The sequence below is a fragment of the Saccoglossus kowalevskii genome, chromosome 7 (assembly GCF_978046115.1).
Source record: "Saccoglossus kowalevskii chromosome 7, keSacKowa6.1, whole genome shotgun sequence".
In the NCBI taxonomy this organism is placed as follows: Eukaryota; Metazoa; Hemichordata; class Enteropneusta; family Harrimaniidae; genus Saccoglossus; species Saccoglossus kowalevskii.
Window position 1 is genome coordinate 28,612,833 of NC_140647.1, and position 16,132 is coordinate 28,628,964.

General features: G+C 34.3%; 2 protein-coding genes across 2 annotated transcripts; one reads left to right on the forward strand and one right to left on the reverse strand.

Annotated features, from left to right (window-relative positions):
• Positions 1–22: 22 nt before the first annotated feature.
• On the forward strand, positions 23–10,880 carry LOC100367053 (CCR4-NOT transcription complex subunit 11-like). The gene is made up of 11 exons (XM_002732827.4): positions 23–60; positions 1,055–1,160; positions 2,712–2,846; positions 3,594–3,701; positions 3,986–4,155; positions 4,549–4,681; positions 5,193–5,399; positions 5,893–6,042; positions 6,934–7,038; positions 7,671–7,721; positions 9,615–10,880. The coding sequence occupies exons 1-11, from the start codon at positions 23–25 to the stop codon at positions 9,732–9,734; spliced, it is 1,323 nt and encodes a 440-aa protein (XP_002732873.1). The 3' UTR covers positions 9,735–10,880.
• A 4-nt stretch (positions 10,881–10,884) lies between these two features.
• On the reverse strand, positions 10,885–14,725 carry LOC102802850 (uncharacterized). Its single transcript, XM_078007625.2, has 5 exons — positions 14,547–14,725; positions 13,472–13,673; positions 12,933–13,083; positions 12,583–12,671; positions 10,885–12,257 (listed from the first exon to the last, which is right to left on the reverse strand). The coding sequence occupies exons 1-5, from the start codon at positions 14,628–14,630 to the stop codon at positions 12,220–12,222; spliced, it is 564 nt and encodes a 187-aa protein (XP_077863751.1). The 5' UTR covers positions 14,631–14,725; the 3' UTR covers positions 10,885–12,219.
• Between the last annotated feature and the right edge of the window lie 1,407 nt (positions 14,726–16,132).

Consider the following 16,132-nt stretch of genomic DNA (forward strand, 5'->3'; position numbering starts at 1 on the left):
ATACAAACATACAACTCACAAGATGGCGCTGTCACACAAGGAGCTGACAACACTTCTCAAGTAAAGTGGATGTTTTATTACTTGTACATTTTCATTTTCATCGCTATAGTTTGGTAGGAAATATATGTAATATCTAGGGAATCAGTTCTGGGTTTCTATGTTCTGGTTTGTATGTATTTATTGAGATATCGGTTTCGGCATTTGGGGGACTTTGCTGTGTTTACAAACTCACGACACAGTATAGCGGCACCCACAGAAGTGTATTCGTATTATTATTCAATATTTGTTCGTATACTATAGCTTGCCATGCCGGAAAATGAATAACATATTTCGATTTAAAACTTAAAATAATAACTAAAAATATGGTCATCTTTGTTAATGCCAAATACACCATTTCGAACTTTATGAGAACCAATTGTGAGAGTAGAACCAACCCACATATATCTATAACACAGTTAGCTGGCATACAAGTGTATTCAAATAAATGAAATTTAAATGTATCAATATTTACTATGAGAGGGTTGCCATCTCAAATATGGCTCGAATCTATAAGAAAAAAAGTGAAAAACAGTTTTTTCGAATAAATTCTAAACTTTCAGAGCTAAACGATCTGTTGGGGTAACATTAAGCCAGTTGCTATCAAAATTTGACTGAATTTGTAGTTTTTGTGAGGAATCTTTTAAATACGAACACCTCATCACCTGTACACTTTCTAGGGGATTTAAAACCTAAATAATCGCTCAACTGTAAGGTTGTCACTGATTGGCTTTTTACGTCTAATGCTATATGACATTTATTTGTGGTTGAAAAACAGGTATCAGTATAGTATTTGTACATGATTCACTGCCGTTTAGTTTGCTGCATGTTTGCAGAACCAATCCTGCATTTGGGTCTGTATCGGATGTTTTTGATTTGGTGAGAGGCGAATTATCAGTGTAACTTCTATTATTTGTAAAGCATTGTAACCATTTGACTTGAGAAAGTTAACTAAATGCACACAGATAATTTTACTTCTCTCTCTAAGTCTATATAATTACATTTTTCTATTTTGCAGTGTTTTGTCTGAGGAGACAGTAAATACCCACTCATTTGAAAATATAGCACAAGCCTTTCACCATTATTTTAGTAAACCGGACCATTTCAAATTAGGAATGTCAATTGTAAGTATAATCACCACTTCACTGTTATTGAAATAATATGTGGGTTATGGAAGTTAAAAAATAAGATTACAGTCCAGGTGCAGCTCAACTTCTAAGCTGTCTATCATCTGGCTTAGCTTAACTGTAGTAAATGGTCTGTTTGGGGTCCAGATTCTAGTAAACTATGGAGGTCTGGACCCCAACCAGGTTCTAACTACAGTTAGCAAGTTTTAATTGGTTTATCTGCAGCCCTATCACGAGTTGTGTAATCACAGAAATTGCACCTGAGTTGTGTACATATCATAGTAAACTACATGTAGCAATATACTACAAATTACCTACATATCTCTTTCAGTAGACTGACCATGTATCCACACAGCTTGACAATGAAAGGTGTTGCTGCTCAAAAAAATTTTTTAAATAGTGAGAGGCAAGTTGTACTCCCCACTTGAATCATAATAGAACAAGTTTGTTCTGAAAAACAGTACTAATAAAAATGTACTTTCCTAGTAAACATGTATTGTTGAGAACAAAAAAAATTAACAGGTACAGGTACTATTTGTAACACACAAAAAAAGTACTTTCCCCCAAAATGCTGAAGAAAACTATTCACTGTTTGATACAATAGAGACAAGCCAAAAAGTAGTATTAACGATATCAATGTTTAGGCAGATTACACAATTTGAAAGCAAGCTACTAAATGTTAAGTTACACACCAACCATATTGTAACTTTTATTAATCACTCGTTCTAGACTGAAAATGTTAATGCCTGAATTCATAGATTAAGCTTGGTCCATGTGAGTGTTTTCATGACACTTGACAATGACTTGGTCAAAGACATTATAGCACACACGTGTCCATCACTTTGATAAACATTCTGATGCGAGATGGCCGACTTGCAACCACTTTGTTGTCCAGCTTTATGTGATTATTTTAATTGATATTCACCTTTTACATTAACGATTTGTATATGAATGATACTTTAACCAATCTACTGTACATTACCATGTGTGCATTGGAACTCCACAGTATACTGAGAACTCGCTTGAAAAATTTCTTCCTAATTTGTTCCATACAGGGATTGCGTTAGTGTTTTGGTGTAGTAAGTTCCTATGGTAAAATAAAAAGTAATTTACAGTAAATGTTTTGCATCTTTCATGCAAATGCGACCTCTTCATGTTCTGCTGAGAAATTGGAGGTATGGGAAGCAGAGTATGGAGTTAACACAATTCTTGGTTGCATACAACTGTAGAAATTCATTTTGTCTATATTTAAAATTCGGCAAAAGAGACATCCTATTTGTAAAACACTGATATGATTCAGTCATACATACACTGTAGCCTCGTTATAACGAACTCTTTGGGGGACATACAATTAGTTTGTTATAGTGAAATGTTCACTATAATGAACCACATAATACATTGGGTTTGTTGTGAGCGGGAGACACGCTATGTGGTCATTATATCAGGAAATTCATTATAACGGTGTTCATTATATTGAGGTTACAGTGTAATGAAAGGTATCGGTATATTGCTTGTTTTATAAGTTCTTTTTGTACACTTCCTTTGCAGTTAATTATTTTACAAAACCAGGATTTATTGCCGATGTCACCTCAACGTTTAACAGCAGTTTTTTTATTGTGGGAGATGTATAGGAATGAACCTGTTGGTTTGAATCCATTTGCTCCTGTATTTTCTCACTTACTGGTAAGATAACTCTGGATATGTAATCAATTAGATAAATTAACTCATTATTTTTGCAAATTAGATACTCATGAAGCTGTCTGTTTAACCTTTTCACCACCAGTTCCAACTTTTTATCACAAATTCACAAAATAGTCCTGTTTATAGTATGCACTTTTTTTTAAATGATTGGGACAAAAATAGCCAATTGTTTAGTAAAAATTGAAAATTTGTGTCTGTTGGATTCAAAAAATGAAAGAAGAGAAAGTCCGGTGGTTAATAGGATAAGCTAGTTTTCAGCTGCATTTGCATTAATTTGGGATATATCCTCAAATACTTATGCATATTAGCTCATTTCTATGCATTTGAGTCTTCAATAATCGTGTTGGTTTAACCAAGTTTGAACTGTTTGCCCAGTAATGACTAAAAACTGTTAAAGTTGGTACAGTTCAGATAAGCAGCCAATCAGGAATTGCAATCTCCATGATGCACATGCTAACAATAGGAGGTGATCTCCCATAATGCATTGCATATATGTCCAATAACATGTTCAGTAGAGCAAATTTTGACTGCCTTAAGAAGCTCCTCACAGACACAGCCTTAATTTTTTCTCAGGCACTAAGTCACCAAGCTGATCCAACTAGATTTTTGTAATTCCATTATGACTCAAGATCTACAAAATCAGTTCTGTTAGAGAAGGCACACTGATAAAAATTGTACTATATTTTTTATTCATAGATTATTAGTTTTTATATTTTTTTTTTCATGCAGAATCCAACAGATGATGAAAGGACCAGCCAGTCACTTGGATCACTGCCAACATTATCCAAATCTGAAAGATATTTATTATCACAGCTTATTACAAGTCCACCTAGAGAGGTAAAATTGAATATACAGATAAAATAACTGACATTGGTAAAATGTTGACTGCATATGTCAAATTATCAAATTACAAACCTTTTTTTTTTTTCGCTTACAGTATTTTGAACATTACTCCTATATAGTCAACAATGTACCTAGATAATAATTTAGTATTTATACCATTTCAAACATTTAATGATCACTACCCTGTCACATGATAGTGATTTGTGTAGTATTTCAAATTTCTCTATCCCCAAATAAAAATTTATAATTAACATATTTTTTTCTGTCGTCATTTACAGCTTTTTAAGAAAATACCACGTCAGATATGTGCTATGGATATTGGCAGTAATGTGACTCCACTAGATATCACAGGTCTGCAGATGACACTAGCTGAAAGACAATCAGAAATGCCCCTCCAATCTAAAGCTGCACTCCCCTGTATTGTAAGTGATCCTGATCCAGATGCAAGGTTAGTATTGCTCAGCAGTTACATTAATACTGAATAATTACTGGTATTTAGATTTTGTGTATCCTGAATTTAGATCTGTCAGGAGGAATTACTGAAGTCACAAATTAAAATGCTGTGTGACCCTCTGATTACCTTTGTTTTCACATTTATTTTGAGAATAAACCATGACTTCATTTTTTCCAAATCACAAGAAGAAATATTTTGATAGAGAATGAGCACAATTATTTGCATCACAAAACATTTCTGCATATCTGTGATGTATCAAATTGGCTTAGATGGCTCTGACATTTTTGTATATTCTCCATAGATTTGTTCTTGTTACTATTGACAAACTTACACGTATATTGTATTCTCTGCTTACCACATGATTACACCAGTCTTGTTCTTCTACAGCCCTGGGTCTGATTTCTCAGCTGCCAATCAAGTGTTAGAATCTTTGGTTACTGGTCCCCAACCACCAATGGAGAACAATCTGAGACCAGAATTTATCAGATTAGCACCTCCTCTCCATACATGTGAGGATGAGGTAGGCAAACTATTATGTAGTATGGGTAAAGTGTGTATGGAGACTCGGGCATACAATTATTTGTGGTCCATTCCTATTTGTTTATTTTGAACTTTTATGGACGAAATCCTTGTACATGGGCAATTTATTATAAAATTCACTGATGTAGTATCCATAGTTTTGTGTACTTAATTTTAGGTTATATTGATCAACAAACTAATGAAATACAATTTGAGCAGAATTTTGTAAAAGTCGCACACTCCCTGTGACAGTTACCTTGTGGAATCATGCTCTTTTCATGTTTTTCTTGGACTTGTAATGTAAAAGCAGTTTACGCTATTCTACTTTACTTTGCAGTATGAGTACCAGCCATTTTGGTTTATCACAGGCAGATGAATTATTAATTATAATTTTGACAAATTTTGGCTTAAAATAATATTGCCTAGATGAATAAATACATAATACATGTTGAATGATATTGTACCCAGCAATGCTATTATTTACCAGTCTCTCCTACTTGTTTTCATATTAGCTTGCATGGATGAATCCAGTTGAACCAGACCATGAAATATCATGGGATATGACCATGTGTGTTAGTAACAATGCTGGAGTAGAAGTCAAAAGACTGATGGCTAAAGCATTCAAAGGTCCATTAATTTTACAACAGCAACAGCAAGTATTGAGTGAATTAGAAAAAGACCCTAAATTAGTATATCACATTGGGCTGACGCCAGCTAAGGTAAATTACTGATAATTATCGATATATTTTGAATGTATATAAAAATTTGTTAATATTTTTTCCAGTATTCCAAATATGATAGTCCAATGACAATATTCTTGACCAATCCACACTTGAGACTGTGTGCCTGTGGATTTAATCTTTGCACTACCGTTTTATACATTAGTAGTACACATAAACCAAAAATTGCATTTATTGTATTCTAAATTATTAAAATATTAAAATTTTTTCTCTTAGAAGCATGTCTCCAATACAATGCATATAAACATATTTGTTGTATATTGAATCATTAAAGTATATTTTAGCATAGATTCACTTCAGTCTGTAATTTACGTAAGCATGGACTCACTACTAATAGAGCAAATTAGTGCTAATGTTTGCACATACATGTACCTCTATCGTTTACATGAGTACACATGCTGCTAGTAAATCAACTGAGGTATTCCTGTGGTTTTTTTTACATGTCTAATATTATTTGTATTTGTCTATTCAGTTGCCAGACTTAGTAGAAAACAACCCCTTAGTAGCCATTGAGGTGCTGCTACGACTCATGCAATCTAATCAGATTACTGAATACTTTTCAGTATTAGTCAATATGGAAATGTCATTACATTCTATGGAAGTAGTCAATAGATTGACAACGGTAAGTTAATGGTGAAAACATTGAGTGTTTTTTTATCCTGGCTTTAACCCTTTAAGCATCAGAATTTTGATGCTAAATTTGCCTATTTTTAATTATTTTTTTATAATTTTCGATCATTTTAGATGAAATAAACATAATTAACATGTAAAAAACCGTAACATATTATATTTTGTGAATGGCAACTAAGTTGACTTTTCCACACAATGGGTTAAGAAGGGTGCAATACATTTGTACATGGTCGACTTTGAAACAATACAAACCAATCACCATTTGTTCAGAGATTTATGCTTCAGGATCATAATGGAAAGTTCAATATACTACTGAGGTTGAATGCCAGGAGTGACACGCCCTTTGCAAGTGTGCAATACGAGTGCTGATCCTCTGGCTGGGGAGTCTCCACTAGCAGATATATATTATGTTTCAAGTGCTTCTATGAGGATTAAACATGTAATTCCTAAATGTCATTATGTATGTTGTACAGTTTCACTGCAATTTGTATATATACCGTATTTGCTCTAATAAAAAGGCATACTTCTGTAATAAAAACACCTATGTGATTTTCATGAGTGTATGCGCTACTAATGGAGCAAATACAGTATACAGATTTATGAGAGACAATAGTGGTATTTATGTTCTGGCATAAAAACAGAGTGGTTCATCTATTGAATAATTGAGGGCATATATATGTACACCATAAATGAAAGATAGATTTCTTCAGAATTTATGTTACGGTTTTGATTATATGAATCCTATTGCTTTTCTGTTTGTTTTCATCAAATGGAGTTACACTACTAACAGAAACTTTGGTCTGTTGTGTTCTAGTATTTTTTAAATAATAACATGTATTGGTGTATTCTTCTAATAAATGTATACATGTATTTTTGTCATTAGGCTGTAGACTTACCAACTGAATTCATTCATCTCTATATTTCTAACTGTATATCAACATGTGAAACAATTAAAGATAAATATATGCAAAATAGACTCGTCAGACTGGTAAGTGGGGATGACTTCAATAAATTACACAATTATATATATAACATGAATTTGCATCTTCATGGTGGGCCATAATATATTACATCAGTTACGAAATTACACCTATATGTTGTGTAGTGTATTGTGCATTACATTGAGTTTGACCAACATTTCTAATATCAAAATGGTCCGGTATTACAAATGTAATATGAAAATCCCCAAGCAAGGAAAACAAAACCGAATATTTAGAAATTAGCATTCCAGTCCCTTTATGGTTATTTGCAATACTTAGAAAAAGGCAAATATGTACAGACTTTGTGTGGAAATTCAGATGTGCATTCTTTATTTGCACTACCAGCACCTTGACTTTGCGAATATACGGTACACCATACTTCCTGGGTGCTGAAAATGCAGGGTTAGGACTTTTATTGTTAGATAAGTCAGTTTGTCTATTCATGCAACACAATTCCTCGGAAAAGGACACACATCTAACAGTATGAACATGTGCATATAATTGTTCAACTACTGGTAAAACTTGTTTCTTTTAAAGGATATTGTTTTTTCTTGATTGTACCAAGATAACATTTAGTATGCAGATTATTTCCAGTGTATCCAAACTAATTATTTTATTCTGTCTTGTTTAACATATTTAGGTGTGTGTATTTCTCCAGTCATTGATTAGGAATAAAATTATCAATGTACAGGTATGTGGTGTAATAATTCCATCAATAAAATGTGATTTTTAGTCCCCGTTCAGACGTAGTCCGAAAACGGGGACTTATGTTTTGCCCTGTGTGCGTCTGTGCGTGCATCCGTGTGTGCGTCCGTGATCACCTGTATCTCAAACATGTATGGACCGATTAAGTTCAAACTTCACTCATACATCACACATTATATGGGACATATGCACATGCATTTTGTTCATGATCCGATTAACGATAGCCGAATAGCGGCCATTTTAAGGCCAAAAATGCATCAAAATCGCACATTTTCACCATTCCGAACCCGGATCTCAGTTATGCATGGACGGATTTTGTTCAAAGTTGGTACATACATTAAACATAATAGGACCTTGATGCATGTCATTTTTTTTTCCGGATCAAGTTGGAAATGGCCGACTGGCGGCCATTTTGTTTTAAAGAATTCAGTTCTGGATCCGTATCTGAGACATGCCTGGATTGATCGAGTTCAAACTTCACGCACACAAGGTACATCATGTCACAAATATGTATGTGCATTTGTTTCATGATCTCATTAACGATAGCCAAATGGCGGCCGCTTTAAGGCTGAAAATGCATTGAAATCACACATTTTCACCATTCCGGACCCGGATCTCAGTTATGCATGGACGGATTTTGTTCAAATTTGGTACATACATTAAACATAATAGGACCTTGATGCACGTCATTTTTTTTTCGGATCAAGTTCGAAGTGGCCGACTGGCGGCCATTTTGTTTTAAAGAATTCAGTTCTGGATCCGTATCCAAGACATGTCTGGATTGATCAAGTTCAAACTTCACATACACATCATACATTATATCATACATATGCCTGTGCATTTGGGCCAGTCCTTTTAAGGTCAAAAATTCACCAAAATTGCACATTTTCACCATACCGGAACTGAATCTTAGTCATGCGTGGGCAAATTTAGTTAAAAAATTTTTTTGGATTGTGTTGAAAATGGCTGACTGGTGGCTATTTTGTTTTACTGAATGCAGTTCAACATCCATATTGTTGCTGCTTTGAATGTATATGTCACTCAAATATGAACGGAACGGGGACGTGTCATTGACAATGACTTGTTATATTTACCTTAGATACTAATTCGACATGATTTGCTTCTGCTTATTATAAAATAACACTTTATTATGTATTTTTACCTGAACTTGGTAAACATGGTTAATAACTCTGATACATACTTATAATGAATTGCCCAGGATGTAGGTTATTTTCTAGAAATTACTCATATGTTATTTTGTTGTTAAAAGAGCAATGAACAGTGTGAGTAAAATTTGTGTTGATGATTTTCCCATAACTCGATGTGATCATGAATGCAAGTCTCGATCTGTTTGCGATGTTTACTTCTTAAAGTCTTTCTATATGTACCAATTATACAAGGAATTACCTGTTAAACCTTCATAGTGTCTTTTTTTTGTTCATGTTGATATGTCCAATAATCAAAGTGACCATCTTTGTTGTGTTGTATTGGAAGAAGCCTGTCTCAGATATATAGTGGGATGGCCAAAGTTTTCAATTTATTGATTGATTGATTGATTTTTGCAGTTTTTATTAGACTGCTTTGTAGATTGATTGACTTTATGTTTGGCAATCTGTTTCATCACCAAGAGCAAGTTGCCTTTCCACTTAGTATTATCTGTAATTTACAAAAACCTTCTAATGCTTCAAAGTAGCCTTGAGTGTTACAACAATGAAAAGTATGTTCGATTTAGTGTTTAAACACAATGACCTTCAGTACTCTGATATTTTAGGATTTGTTGCCATACCAACTGATTTTATCATTTTTCAATGTGATCACAATAATTAGTGAGAGGTGTTCTACATATAATAATTTTTTTTTCTTCACCATCATCTTTCAGGATTTGTTTATAGAGGTGCAAGCTTTCTGTATCGAATTCAGTCACATCCGGGAAGCTGCCGGATTATTCAGATTACTCAAGACTCTAGATACTGGGGAAATTCCTCCAAAGTCAAAATGATGCTTGTTAATACGAAGTTATGTCATTCATTGTGTCTGTGATTGGATGAATTTCATTGACTGACTTGATTTGATGGTTTCTTGTCCAATAAGGAAAGGTGTAATGGATGTAGAGAATATATATATTACATTTGCTCTATTACATACTGTAGCATATGTGCTTTAAATTACAGAGGTGTTTATGATCGATATAAGTGATATTATAATGATTCAGTATACATTAAATGCAATTGTTCATATGTGCTTTTATAGGTATTAGAGATGTACTTCTAATACAGCAAATTCGATGTATGTATAATATATATATATATATATTATTATACATGGAGCACCAAGTTTGCCATTACGTAAAATGCTGTATCAGCATTCATTCAAATGTTCATATTTTTCCTTATATGGGGTAAACTATGTCACCAACATAAATGTGTCACATTTTAACACTTTCCTTAGTTTACATTGCATGCTGTAGCATAAATGGAATCCAGTTACAAATGTTAGCACAACACAAAACGTTATTTGTTGACATTTCAGGGTACTAGCTATGTATAAGAGTACCACAAAATATGGATTCTGGCAGTATGCTATGTGCCAGTAAATACAATCTCTATACTGCCTCAGTGCATGTCAACCCTCTCATAGACAGTGTTAAAATGCAATAGTCTGTTATTATTATTTTCTTCTGTATGAATGCACAAAAGATCTCATTTTCAATAAATGTTGGTAGGTTAAATATGAAACAATAACTCTTTATTGGTATTTCCTGTCTGTTTCTTTTACCAATAATATTACTGATATTGCATATAATACTGTAAAATACTTTATTTTAGCTGGAATTAATTTTCGCTGAAAAGACTTTTTGGGTGTTTTGTGTGGAATTTATTTCCACTGATTTCTGATCAGGTGAATGTGAATATAGAAAAAAAGATATATTCGCTGGATTTTATTTTCACTGAACCATTCCTTCAGCAAAAATAACGAAAATTAATTCCAAGTGAAAATAAAGTATTTTAGTGTATTCATTTTTATAACATACTGAATATTATGTTATAGCCAACCATCATTGTGTCCATTTTTTTTGTAACATAAGGTTAAAAAAAAACCACTGGTGATTATTAACTACACTTTAAAATAAACACTCTTACACAAACCACTGCCCTGTTGATTGTGTTTATTCCATTAAATTCCCCCAAATACATAGCAGAACTAGAAACCCAACACCGCAGATTATGTTGATAGTTTTAAGGGTGGTGGCAATTGCAACAAAATGCGCTTAGTGCTGGGGCCCATACTGTGCATGGTATATGCATGTATATCAAATGTGTTTCTTAACACAAAGTTAACATATGGTTTCAACACCCTCCAATTCCCTTTAAGCAAATATTTTAGTATCGTAATAAGTGAAATTCACAAATAAATGTAAGTACATGTTGAAAGAAGTTTGAATAATTGAAATGGTATGAATGTTTAATGCATGAAGATGTGATGATGGAGGAAATTCATTAATGCATCAATCTTGAAATTATTGGTATTGGCAATTATCTGGTAGCAATAATCGAACTGACTGACATTTTTCTATTGACGTTCTGTATTTGTATTGTACATCCCTACATTGCTTAGCCAGTAAGGCACTTTTATCACAAGGCATTCCAAATCAAGAGCGATTACAGTACTTTATTTTTATTTTCATCTAAATTTTAGAGTTGTGTAATGTCTCTCATTCGGAAGACTTTTACACCATGATTTTGCCCACAGTCAGCCGGCGCACACGTGATAATAAATGCGATATTTACTATATGGGGGGTCGCCATCTTGAATGCGGCATAAAACTAAATATTTTTTTTTAATAATTTTTTGGTTTTAAATACCCCGGGAAAGTGTTCTATGTTCTTCAAGTAATCAGGTGTTCGTATTTAAGTGATTTTTCCACACAAAAACGACGAATTCGACCGAATTTTGTTATCGGTTGGCTTAATATTACCCCCAACGGATCGTATTTCTGTGAAAGATTGGCATTTTTGTGCTGATTTGTAGGAATCTGAAAAACGTGTTTCACAACTTGTATGCATTCAAGATGGCCCTGCGTGTTAAAAGTCCTTGCTGATGGTGAACACAGACAAATCCACTGTAAATATGAAAGAATATGATGTTATGCTGTTCTAAATGCACCAAGATTCCATAAAATGCACAAACCTAAACCACCAAAAAATATATCTATATAGGTGGGCTGACCTAATAATTTTGTCTTGCAATCTGAAATTACCCGATTTTGGAGTAAGTCTTTGCTGTGTGTTGTGGTACAACGAACTGTGTCAAACACTGTAAGTAACTCAAAATTGTACTGTAGAAAGTAAACCCAAACGTCTTTAGAAGTATCAGGGACCAAGAATCAGCAACTTTTGTATACGGAAAGTGGGGTTGTTTATGTAGGTACCAAGAAACTCTTATATTACGTTATTGAACGGTGATGTATTTGTCTTTTTGGGTAGTTATAATCGCACATATGAACCACCATTGCTTTGTACTTCTGAAATATAAAATAGAGAACGTTCAGCTGAAACAAGTTTGCGCAATATTACTCAGTAAAATATTGACAATTATATCAATAACGAAATGTTAATACGAGACACAATTTTAGATCTGAACGTGATGAGGTGACAAGCAGTTATAAATATAACCATGAAGATGTACTTTTTGCTCCATAATCTAATCAATTATTACCGTTATCTGATGGAACTGGAATTTCGAATTTTTAATCGGATCAGACATTGATTTTTTTTTTCCCACGTAGACAGATAAACTCATATGGCTTGAAAATATATTTAGGGAGCCTCATCGTACTTAATACGTACCGGCACATGTGCCATGACCTAACAAGGTCAGTGATTCTATACCTTCCTCGCTCTGCATCCTTTCGCAGTTATAGTTCTCAAACAAACACCTGTATACAAATATATATATGAATTGCATTCATGCATTCATTCATTCATTCATTCATTCATTCATGTAATATAACTGTGTGCCGTACGCGATTTCCAGAGATCATTGGCAGACTATGTGAAAAAGGAATCAGGGTATTGAAAACAAAATCTCTTTTGTCATGTGGTGGCGCACTATTGTTTTTTGACCCATTAGAGGGCGATATTACAAATTATTACGACGTGCCTTGATAACACGAAAGACGAAGCGGATATCAACCTACCTGTTCATAAAATCTCTGTTACCTTCTCCACACACTGGTTGGTTTATTGTGTCACTGCATACGAATAAATCACACACACATTTTGGTTGATGGTTCTCCATCTCACATCGAGAAAATGAGTTGCAGTGCATGTTAGGGTGGTCACACAGAGCTGTAACGTTGGGAACAGTTAACTTTTAGTATAAAACTCAAACGCCATTGTTTCAAACTGTTTTTTTTTCAATATATCTTCAAATAACTAAAATACTTATCATTTATTAACCATAGACGCAACTTCAGGAGAGCAATAAAAATGAACTTTGAAAACACTAAACTAGGAATAAAAAGCTGCTTTTTATTGTGAGTTTTGAACAATAATGCGGTACTCAAAAGTATGTGTTTTATGATGATAACAAACCCATGGATATTTGAAAACATACTATTATTCATAAAATGCGGAAAGGGAAACGGTTTTGTGCTGTCATGAGCATAATTATGCTGGCTGTTATGAGACAAACATACCATTAAAACTTTGAAAACTTTGCCCCCCCCCCACTTACTCCTACAGACTCCTGCTTGGACATTACCATCCTCTGCCGACCCACAGTACGTGCCCATTGCGCACTCGTCGTCATCTTCGCATTCGTCACCGATGACGATTCCACAGGAACAATAACAGTCGTACTCAGAATGCTTGCTCAATCTATCTGGTCTGTTATGCGCGTTGTTTGGTGCTACGCACTTGTCGCTGCAGAGGTCAGGCTAGAGGTATATGATACGTAAAGCATGAATTCAATTTGAAATCCATTGGATATGATTTGGCCATGAAAAAAACATACAGTATTTGAGTATAGTTAATAAAGAATTGAAAAATGTGAGACACAGATAATATTCAAGCTTTTTAGCTACTGTGAGTTTACAATCATTAATCGAGGACGCCGATTTACTGCATAAACACTCATTGTCCCTGACTTGAACAATTGCCCACGTAATTAGGTATAAAAGTGTTGTTCGATGTAACGTGTTCGAGTATTCAATATTCTGCACAGAATGACCCGGGACCCGTGACACGCCCTCTGTGTTCCCAAACGGTTGGCCAAATAGGTCACGTGAATGAGAGTCCCAAAATAACACTGGCTACCGATGCAATTACGTGTAGCACGCAAGTCACGCGTCAACTGATTTGCACATTTAAAACTCTCTTCTTGTGATAACTGCATTCGTGTTACTCTTTTTTCTTTGTTGGAACCCAATTTATCCCACATACTACATACATTTAGGTACGCCAGTCTATATTTGTACATACGTGAAATTCCGAAATCCTATAGATATTCAAACATTTTTTTCAACAGATTTAGGAGTTGTCAATTAAATTAAACATTAATTACCACCGCCACTCTATGATTCCACTGTGCAATCAAATTAATGAAACAACCAATATTCTTCTTTTTTTGTGGAAATCCGATTAAATTGTATACCAGAAATTATACATTTGTATTATTCGATTTACGTAAAATTTGTCAACCAAATTATGTACACTATCTCCAGAGGTATTACAATTCGTTTGAAGCAAATTTTGCCACACCTCAAATTACTCGGATATTCTCTAAATACGTCACGTTGTAATATACTCACGGCACACAGTAGGTAATCTAGATGCTGCTCCTGTGCATGACATGCTCCAACAAAAATACCAACAAGTAAAATAAAGATCTTCATTTTCTTCAGGGTATTTTTTCTCCGGTGATAACGTGGCGTTACTCTTCCCTGCACAGCGTGCGTGGCACTATTGACGTCACAGAAACTACAGTCAGTCGACGTGATTTGTAATAAAACGGTTGAGATCGATTATCGATTACTCGGTATCATGTGATGGGCGAGTGTCTGCCACTGTGTTCATTTCTCAGATTCCGTTCCCACGAATTTGTTTTTACAAACACGTGAATAAACATAAGGTTTTATTGATTTTTTTCTGTATATATTTGATTTATTTGTCGTATTGACCAGAACTCGATGTCCCCTAGTTTTGCTGAAATTGGCAACACAATCTATCAACGTCACAAACTAAACTCGTAAACAACATGGAAAATATGATATCATACACAAACTTGAAAAAGTCTTTAATTATTATAAATAATATAAATATTCCGGGAAAATACATAAGTAAATACAACCTAGGTACATGCATACATTTGTCAGGCTTCATATGTTGGAAACACTAGATACTAGTACTACCTTAGAGAACAGGGACATGCTACTGTGGGTATCCATTTCATGTAACATTAGTTATAATCTTCTACCCAATTAACACCTCAGAGAAACTGACAACAAAGCTATGTCAACACCACTGTTACATCCTCTCCTGTTCCGTAAGCCAAACATGGCTGCCAGGGAGTAGCGGCACAAAATGAGCCAACTTTGTAGCTAGAATATAATCAGAAAAATTACATTTGATTAAAACTGAATAGTCAAGTCCATTCTATTGATACGAGTGAAACTAACAATTGCAAAGCTAACAGTTTTTATTCCACTATGAAAACAGGAAAGGGAAACAAATAGGGTCAGTTTTCTCTACAAGAAAACAAAACTGCCTAAACCTGTCAAAATTTGCGTCATTATAACAAGTGGATTTGTCATCATATTTATAACCGATATAGCATAGTGTACCCGTTATATACTGACAAATGTGAATATTGGCACAGCATAACTTATCAAACATATAAAAAAGAGTAGAAAGGTAACAACTAAAACTGTTTCAGATGTATAAATCTTCAAGGTATATAATGGGATTATCTATACAGGAGATTATAACCCACATTGTACACAGGAAACTGGATTTTCCCCTGTCTCAGGCAGAAGTTGCATGTCCCTGTTTTCTAAGGTTTATTTTTTAATATACTGTAAGCATCGCGGGATTTTATGAAATGGCTACTCATTTGAATTACTGATATTTTGCTCCACGGCCTGCCCCGATATTGTTACGTCTTACTGAGTGTATGCTGGTAATCATAACTATTCTTCGACAATTAAAACGATTGTAAACATTATAACTATGCCAACTGTCTAGTGTCGGAAAATTATAGGAGAGGCCGTAACAAGGGGATTGTCAATCTCGGGCTCCAAAGGGAAGTTCATTGTGCCCAAAACGCAGTAATGGTCGGACAGATCGACCACCTGCACTGGGCTTTGGCAATTTTCGGAATTCGGATACTCGTAACTGA